We start from the raw sequence: 7,800 nt of genomic DNA, 5'->3' as shown, positions 1-7,800 counted from the left end.
GGGCAGGGGTTGGGCGGGGTGGGTGGGTGAGGTTTTGGCTGGTTGCTTGAGGGGCCGCTTTTGCGGCTGGGCTGAGGTGTTGGCGGGTCCGAGCGTCGGAGTGTCTGTATCAGCGTGTTTGTGGGTCTGCCGTGCGCGCGCCTGCAAGCAGGGCAGCAGGGACAGCGGTTGCGCCCTTTTGCCTGCGCTGGCCTTCCAGCTCATTGCAGGCGCCGCCGCCCCCGCTTTGCTGACTTAGCTGCACTCGGCCCCCTCATCCTGCTCCCACCCTGCTCAGCTCCCCGCCCCTCTCGCCCACTAATCCTATCTGATGACATCTAACATTGTTTGATCTTTATGTCCCCACAGGCCTGCGGGAGCTGCTGGCGTCGCCCGCGGGGCGCGGCCTGCGGCAGATTGAGGTGTCCAGCTGCCGCTCCCTCAGTCGGTCATCGCGGCAGGCGGCGGCGCACGGGCTGGAGGCGCTGCGGCGGCAGCTGGCGGAGGGCGCTTGAGCCGAGGGCGCTCGTCGTGTGCGAGCTGCTCGGCGGGGGCGGCGGCGGCGGCGGCTCTCCGTTGTTTGTTGGTCCATATCTCTGTTGGTTTCATGTCGGTTTGTTTGTGGCTTACGCCTGCATGGGACTCCTTCTGTCCGACATGATCAGATTCAGACGCATTCTCTTCATGCAAAATGGTGCAATTTCTAAGCCGTTGTGTTGAGCAGTTGGGGCGCCGGAGCGCAGCGGGGGTTGCGACGTCTTGAGCGTAGGGCGCTGATCAATGCACTGCCGTAATTGGACACGTTGAATGTGCCGAAGCCCCGGCTGCCAAGCTTGCACGCATCCCGTCTTGCGCAATCCACCGCTTCTGCCGCTGCTGCTATGATAGACGAGGCACATGGGGCCGCAAATCGTCGCAACTCATGGGGCTTGACCCCGACAGAATCGCCCCACAAAAGTAGTGAGCCTCCAACCTTGATCCCGCCACAGCGAGTGACGAGTGCTGGCGCTGCTGACGTGGATTGTAAAACGCGCACGCGCACGCGTGACAACAGCCCACCGGCATTGCGATTTTTCAGCGTGCGTGTTTGCGTGGGATGGTGAGGAACAGCGCCTGTGGCTACAACATCACTACCATGCCAGCCAACCCAGGAAAGGTTGCCCCTTGTGTTTCTCTGCTGCTGCTGCCGCCACAGCAGCTATGTTGATGCCGTCTATTCATCACCATCGCCCCGGCCGCCATGCGCCCGTTTCACGGGGCTCGCGGGCGGCAGGTGGAATCCTCCAGTCTTGTTGGCGGCCTGCTTGACTGCCGCGCGCTGTGGCATCGTCAAAGTGATGGTGGGGAAAGGGGGCAGGGGGGGGGGTGCAGATACCTCAGTTCTTGGGCGCCGTTTGCGGTTTGCATTTCACGCACTTGCCTGAAAACGCAGAGGCAGATGGGTTGCTGCAAGTCAACAAGCCGTCCCACAGCTCGTCGGCTGGGGCACCGCGTCCAGCCTCCTCCCCACGCATCGTGCACGCACGCGCACGCGTGTGTGGAGTGCACCTGGGCCTGTGCGGCAATGCCCCCTGGCGGCACGCCCGTGGAGTGGCCAATCTGCTCCCTGTAGAACGCTACCTCCTGTGGGGGTGATGACGTCATCGCATGAAAGCCAGGAGGCAAAACCAGGTATAAGACGGATGAGGTGGACGGCAAATTGGTCCGGCTGGCTCTCAACCCACACCTGACGGTCACTTCCGACACCCTTATGTGCATCGCCACACCCGGCCCTGGCCGCCGGCTGCAACGGACCACTGCTGCTGCCACTCCTCGCTCTCATCTGCTGGCTGCAACTGGGCCCGACACGCAGCAGTGTGCTTGACCCGCCAAGCCCTAGGAAGTCACAAGTGCGAGTGGTCGGGACCAGCGCTGGTTGCGGCGGATGCCTGCCGACGTCGGTTAGATCCGCCCGCCTACCTCGGACTGAATTGCCGAGGCGATGTCTGTTGTCAGGGGCAGTGCGGAGATGTTGAGTGGCTCCCCCCTTTCAGCCACGGCCTGCGACAAGGCCCACCACAACATCCAGGTTCGCAGTTGGTCAGAGGGTTGAAAGCAATGCATGCAACTCCAGATGTGGTCCGCTGGCTGAGATGGGTGCGCGCAGTCACTGACCGCAGGGTTTGCAGCTGCCGGTTTTGCTCCCATTCAAGCGGTAGTCTGGTGTGGGGGTACAGTACACTGACGTACAGATGCCCCAACCGCGAAGCAGTCCGGCAGGCGGCCAACGGACACCAAAATTGGCTCAGTTTGCAGCCGTGCACGCCGCCGCGCTGCACGCCCATGCACCTGCGCCGCGCGCCCCGGGCCGCCGTCCAGCAGGTGGCCGTACACGGTCTCCTCGGCCTTGGCAACCATCTGCGCCACCTGGAGGGGGCGTTTGGCCGTCCAACGAGTCAACAACGAGTCAAGGGGGACTCGTGAGCAGCCATCCATGCAGGCAACTGCAGTGGCGTCTGTTTAGCTTGGACGCTGCGAGCCGCCGACCCTTGCGCAAACCGACGCCGGTGCGTTGGGGCGCATTCGCGGGGACGGGCAGTGGCGTCGCAGCTCGAGGACTGTGAGGCATGCGTGCGGCGTGTTGTGCACACCTCTTGGGGGTTTGAGGGGTCCCGCACCGCCTGCTGCTTGGAGGGGCTGCTGGAGGGCGATGCCGCGCCGCCGGCACCGGCACCGGCACCGACGCCGTGCGCACGCGCGTGGAGCTTCATTGTGCTGCTTGAGTCAGGGTTTAGACCGGAGGACTTGGGATCACGGTATGAGAACAACTTGTTCTGGGATTATGATGGGTCTTTTCCAAGGAACAAGGCGTGGTTTCATGGCGGTTGCTACGGCTGAGCGTGCTGTCCAAGGTTGTGACGTCACCAAGAGGCAGCGGCCTGCAAACAGAGTATCCCACCCAACGCAACCTTGGTGATTGGCCAACTGATGGGTGCGGATTGATGGCCATGTTTTTGTCGATTGTGTGTTATTCCAGGCGTACCTGCCTGGGTCAAAGCAATTATCATCGCCCAGAAGCTCGCATTAAAACGCACGGGCAGGGGGGTTGGCTGCACTGCTGCAGAGCACAACCCTAGCGTCCAGCCTTCTCCCAGGATTGCATATTATTTGGGGGGGGGGGGGGGGGGGGGGAGGCGGCGCAGGACATCCCTCAATGGGCACGCCGCATGCAGCCCAACAAAGTGCCTGCCTGGCAGCTGGGTGAGCGGAGTGCCGCAAACTGCTCGCCCCAAAGGCGTACGCATGCAGCATAGCTTGTCCTCGTGCTTGCACAGTTACGGTTGATGTAGCTTTTAGCTTCCTCTGTTATATAGTTGATAGGCGAGGCAGCCGCACCATGGTGGGCACGGTCGCCTGCGAGTGGCGGTGTGCTTGCATGTGTCGCTGTGCAAGTCCGAATCTTATTTTCATAGGTTTCTTTTCCTGCGGTCTAGGTGCCGCTCACCGCTGCATCGTTCGTCGCGTCGTCTCGCTTTCCTTTACAGGATCAGCCAGCCAAGCTCGCCATTGTGATGAAGGTCATCGGTCGCACCGGTTCACGTGGCCAGGTGATGCGCGTGCCTGCGCGTTGATGCCGCGCAGCGAGTGAGTGCGCGCTGCGGCACGCAGCGGCAGCGCGCACGCAACTCCGTATGCGACACCGATATTCAGAGGCAGCTCGCACCAGTCGCTTGCAATCCCTTTCTTACTTCTTAGGTGACTCAGGTGCGCGTCAAGTTCCTGGACGATCAGAACCGCCTGATCATGCGCAACGTCAAGGGCCCCGTGCGCGAGGGTGCGCGGTGGTGCCTGCACTGTTTTGGGTGGTGCGGTTACATGACGCGCTTGGCGTGCTTACAGCAGCGGCCGCTTTGGCACCGCAGCGCAGCCGCCTGGTGATTGGGAGCCTGGCAGGCGTCTGGTCGGGTTGCGGAGCTGGGGGGGAGGGGGGTTGGTGAGAGCAGGGCCTCAGCCAGGCAATGAGCAGGGGCTGCAGGTTGCTGGGCTGTCGGGTGGGTGCGCAGCCGCCGGCAAGCCTCGTGGGATCCAGCAGCAGCTTGGCGCGACGCCGGAGATGCAGGGCTATGGGGCTCAGCTGGCTCTATGATGTCGTCTGGCACAGCTGCAGCAGACGGGCTGCAACCTGCGCTGCACCCTGACCGCGGCACCGCCACCTGAGCCCCCGTTGGGGGGAGGTTCAGGGCCCCAACGTTTGCGACCTCCGCTGCTAGTAGGGCGAGCTGCGGCCGCGCAGGCGTCATCACAAGCGGCAGGGCCGCGACGATAGCCCACTAGGCCGTGGGCTGAACCTATGCAGCGGATTGCGCCGTCGCATCCAGCTCATTGCGCACTGCTTGTCCAACCCCACTTGCGCAGGTGACATCCTCACCCTCCTCGAGTCGGAGCGCGAGGCCCGCCGCCTGCGGTGACCTGCCCCGCCCTTTTATAACTACACCTGACCCTTGGCGCCGCCGGGATTGCGCGCTCAGGCCTGACTTGCGAGTAATCGGGCACGGCTGACAATGTTCAAACCAGGTGCTGCAGGATGACCTGGCCGGGCAGTTCGAGCCCGATGTCGGGCCCGAAGCTGCTGCCAGTGGCCATTTTGGAGCCTCTGCGGCCTATCAAGGCCGAAGTCAGCCTTAGGTCTGGCCGATCAAGGCTTTGAGTGGTCACCGCTGCTCAGCACGCAGCTCTGCCTCTGGACCCCTTCCAGGGCAGCAGCCCCCAGGACACGCCAAGGGCGAGGCCGGGCGCGTCCGAGCATCAGTACGGGGAGGGCAGGGGTGATCCTCGAAGGCTGGGTCGGCACCTGAGCACAACCATCAAGCTTCCTGCGACACGATTCGCTTTGATGAGATGCTGCACCACCCTGCCTGTTATACAATTTTCTCAGACGCAGAGATGTTGTGAAAACGTCTGTTTGTGTTACATACTTGCACAAGCCAAAAAAGAGTGAAGCAGTCCAAAAGGTCAACAGCTGGCCTCGTCCAAGCACGCGCCAGCGCCAGGCAACTGTCTGCTGCTGGCACGGAGAGAGGCACAGCAAGGCATGGTGGGGCTGAGGGGCCAGCCGTTGGTGACGGGTGCACGGGCGTTGATATTCCCTGTGATGTTTGGGGATGTTGTGGTGCGCCGTGCGACCTCGGGGCGATACAGCACTGTGCATAAGCTCGAGTCTGCTGCAGACGGCGGCGGGCCGACAGGCTCAGTTGTCATCGGCTCGCTGGCCCAACGCGTGCATGTGCGGGTGGGCGGGGTGCAGACGACCCAAGCGGAACCTCTGGCGACGAAACAGGGGCGGGCGGCAGTGGCCTCTCAGCGCTGGCCGCCTTTGTTCGCTCCTGGCGTGCTGCAGGCCGGGCAGAGGTGTGGCAGCGCTGGTGGCCTTGCCCGCTGCGTGTGCAGCTGCTTCTTCTCTTGTCCCTCGGCAAAACTCAAAACCAGTGGCGACACTCAACAATAGGTTCTCTGGCCTTGAAGCGGGTGTCGTGAAGACCGCGTTTCTCAAGGGTGGTTTGAGAGGACCAAAGCGCCGTCGGTGCACGCGCGCCCTCCCGTGCGCTCTCGGCACAGGGCCTTTGGGCGAGCGTGCTGCAACGGCGGCCCCAGCGCTCCCCTGCAGCCCTGTGACACGTTTGGAGCTGCCAGCACCGCCCTCGCCTGCGCAGCGAGCGTGCCGGCTGCCCCGAGGATCAGCCTGTTTACACCGGCCCTGTGGGGGCACGAGCAGGGGTGGGCGGATCGGCGTTGGGTTGGCCGGCCACCAACGGGCTGCACGGCACTATGGGAAACGCGGTCAACGGCGGGGATGGTTCCCATGTCAGGAAGGCTGCTGTGCAGGGGCCCGGCTGCACGATGGCTATGCACCGTGCATCATATGCAACAAGCAGGCGACCGCTGTTGCGCGGTGGCGGCGCCCTGCTGCTCACCGTCCGTGTTCATGACCTTGGGGGACAGCAGAAGGCGGGCCATGGCCGGAAACAAGACACGGGGCGCGGGCCAGTGAGGGTGTGGACAGGGGAGTGAGTCCATACATTAAGCTGCATCCCCGCCGTGCGCACCTGGACGGCAGCTGTCGCAATGCGCATTCGACTAGGCCTCAGTGCTGGTGGGCCTGCCGAGCTTGTGCAGCTCCAAGCATGCAATCCCTCCCATTGACAGCGCCGCCTGAGCAACCCTCGACAACAGCTGCTCCATTTGCGTTCCGCTGCCCCTGCATGCGTGCCGCCGCCCCCAAAAACGTGCCGCCGCCCCTATATGCGTCCCCCCGCCCCACCCTGATGTACTTGTCATAGTTGACAGCCGCCAACTCAAAGTCCCCCATCTCGGTGTAGCAGTCGGCAATGGTGCCGTACTGTGGGTGACATCAAGGTGACGTCATGCGTAGACGGGTCGAACAACCCAGAGCAATCAGGGTTTGAGGGAGCAGAGCGGATGGGTTGGGGCGGGTTCGCGAGGCGCGTGCAGGGCATGCTGCCTGCAGCAACGCACACCCCCTGCTCAGGTGGTTGAAAGTCCACAGCTGGTGCTTTGAGCGGCTGGGCTGTCACCCGCGACACAGCGGGAGGGGGCGGCACGCCCCACACTCACCGCGTCTGCGTCACCGGTGAACTCCTTGATTTCCCGCGAGATCTCCAGCACCCGCTCCAGGTGCTTGATGGCCGCCCGGTACTGGCCCTGGGGACGGGGATGCGTTGGTTCGGGTTAGCCGTGCGGGGTTGGGCTGGGCAGCACAGGGTCGCACAAGGGCGTGAGGCGTTCAATGAACGAGTTGAGATCGAGCCGGATAGGGCCACGCCGGCGGATCAGTCAGGGGTGGCAATCGTTCACGCATCAGTTGCTTCTATTTGCTGTTGCCGCTGCTGCTGCTGCTGCTGCTGCTGCTGCTGCTGCTCATGCTGCTGCTGCTGCTGCTGCTCATGCTGCTGCTGCTGCTGCTGCTGCTGCTGCTGCTGCTCATGCATGCAGAGCGGAGTACCCCCACTGCCGCGGCCGGCCGCGTGGGACGCAGCAGTGGGGCCCAAGACGGGGAGGGGGTTTGCTGTAAGTGTGCCGCCAGCGGCGCAAGCTGCGCACCTGCAGGCGCGCCGCAGCAGCCAACCCGCGCATAGCCCGCCGCTCCTGAACCTGGTGGGTGAAGCCGAGCCCGGGATGACCCAGAGGGGCGGGGTCAGGTACGCAGGTGCTTCTTGAAATGCAGTACAACCAGTATGTCCCTGCACCCGGCTTGATGCTCTTGTTCCCGCCATGACGTTCCCGCAGATCATCGCAGCACCAGCGATTGCGGGTCGCAGCACCCGGACGTGCCACTCAGATCATCCAGATCACCCAATATCACCTTGTCGCTCAACACCTTGGACAGCATCAGCGCCTTCTCAAACCGCACCAGGGCGGCGGCGCCGTTCTTCTCCTTGAGCAGCCGCTTGCCCGAGCGCAGGGAGTCCCTGCGCGTAGCATGGGGCGCAAAGACGGGTTCCCAAGTCATCGCACCGCGCTGCATGGATGCAATGGCGGCTGGTCGACTCCAACTGCATACAGAGGCTTGGGGCGTGGGCTTCCATGCCGGGTCCGCATGTAACCAACGCCCCTGCGTATGAGTGCATGGTGCCTCCCCGACGGCGCCGCGCGAATGCACAGCCTGGCTCTCCTAACGCAGCTTCCCGGCAGCTTCCCAGCCTGCCCCGGCACCTGCACTGGATCTGCTCGGGCGACATCTCGTCGTCCTCCATCGATAGCAGCGTCCGCTGCTCCGGTGCCGCCGGCGCAGCCTTGGGCGACGCAGGCCGCGGCGGCGGCGCG

At 63.8% G+C, this 7,800-nt stretch overlaps 4 protein-coding genes across 4 annotated transcripts in view; 2 read left to right on the top strand and 2 right to left on the bottom strand.

Annotated features, from left to right (window-relative positions):
• The window catches only part of MNEG_1021 (hypothetical protein), a gene marked incomplete at both ends in the record, with an annotated part of 3,225 nt that extends 2,731 nt beyond the window's left edge, over positions 1-494 (top strand). The window contains one exon of the mRNA XM_014050494.1: positions 349-494. Within this exon, the coding sequence (XP_013905948.1) occupies positions 349-494 (146 nt within the window). The remainder of the gene's footprint in view (positions 1-348) is intronic.
• A 698-nt stretch (positions 495-1,192) lies between these two features.
• MNEG_1020 (hypothetical protein) lies at positions 1,193-2,729 on the bottom strand (the record flags this gene model as incomplete). The annotated part of the gene is made up of 6 exons (XM_014050493.1): positions 1,193-1,297; positions 1,528-1,602; positions 1,746-1,814; positions 1,939-2,019; positions 2,308-2,385; positions 2,610-2,729. The coding sequence occupies 6 exons, from the start codon at positions 2,727-2,729 to the stop codon at positions 1,193-1,195; spliced, it is 528 nt and encodes a 175-aa protein (XP_013905947.1).
• An 801-nt stretch (positions 2,730-3,530) lies between these two features.
• Positions 3,531-4,427, top strand: MNEG_1019 (40S ribosomal protein S28; the record flags this gene model as incomplete). The annotated part of the gene is made up of 3 exons (XM_014050492.1): positions 3,531-3,566; positions 3,715-3,793; positions 4,375-4,427. 3 exons carry the CDS (start codon positions 3,531-3,533, stop codon positions 4,425-4,427), a joined length of 168 nt encoding a protein of 55 aa, XP_013905946.1.
• A 1,275-nt stretch (positions 4,428-5,702) lies between these two features.
• On the bottom strand, positions 5,703-7,730 carry MNEG_1018 (FLU chloroplast precursor, alternative spliced version l-FLP; the record flags this gene model as incomplete). Its single annotated transcript, XM_014050491.1, has 6 exons — positions 5,703-5,713; positions 5,931-5,946; positions 6,278-6,355; positions 6,592-6,678; positions 7,340-7,445; positions 7,690-7,730. 6 exons carry the CDS (start codon positions 7,728-7,730, stop codon positions 5,703-5,705), a joined length of 339 nt encoding a protein of 112 aa, XP_013905945.1.
• Positions 7,731-7,800: the final 70 nt, after the last annotated feature.

This window comes from Monoraphidium neglectum, assembly GCF_000611645.1.
Source record: "Monoraphidium neglectum strain SAG 48.87 unplaced genomic scaffold scaffold00095, whole genome shotgun sequence".
Lineage (NCBI taxonomy): Eukaryota > Viridiplantae > Chlorophyta > Chlorophyceae > Sphaeropleales > Selenastraceae > Monoraphidium > Monoraphidium neglectum.
The sequence above is the reverse complement of the archived record's forward strand: the minus strand, read 5'-3'. Positions and strand labels throughout refer to the sequence as shown.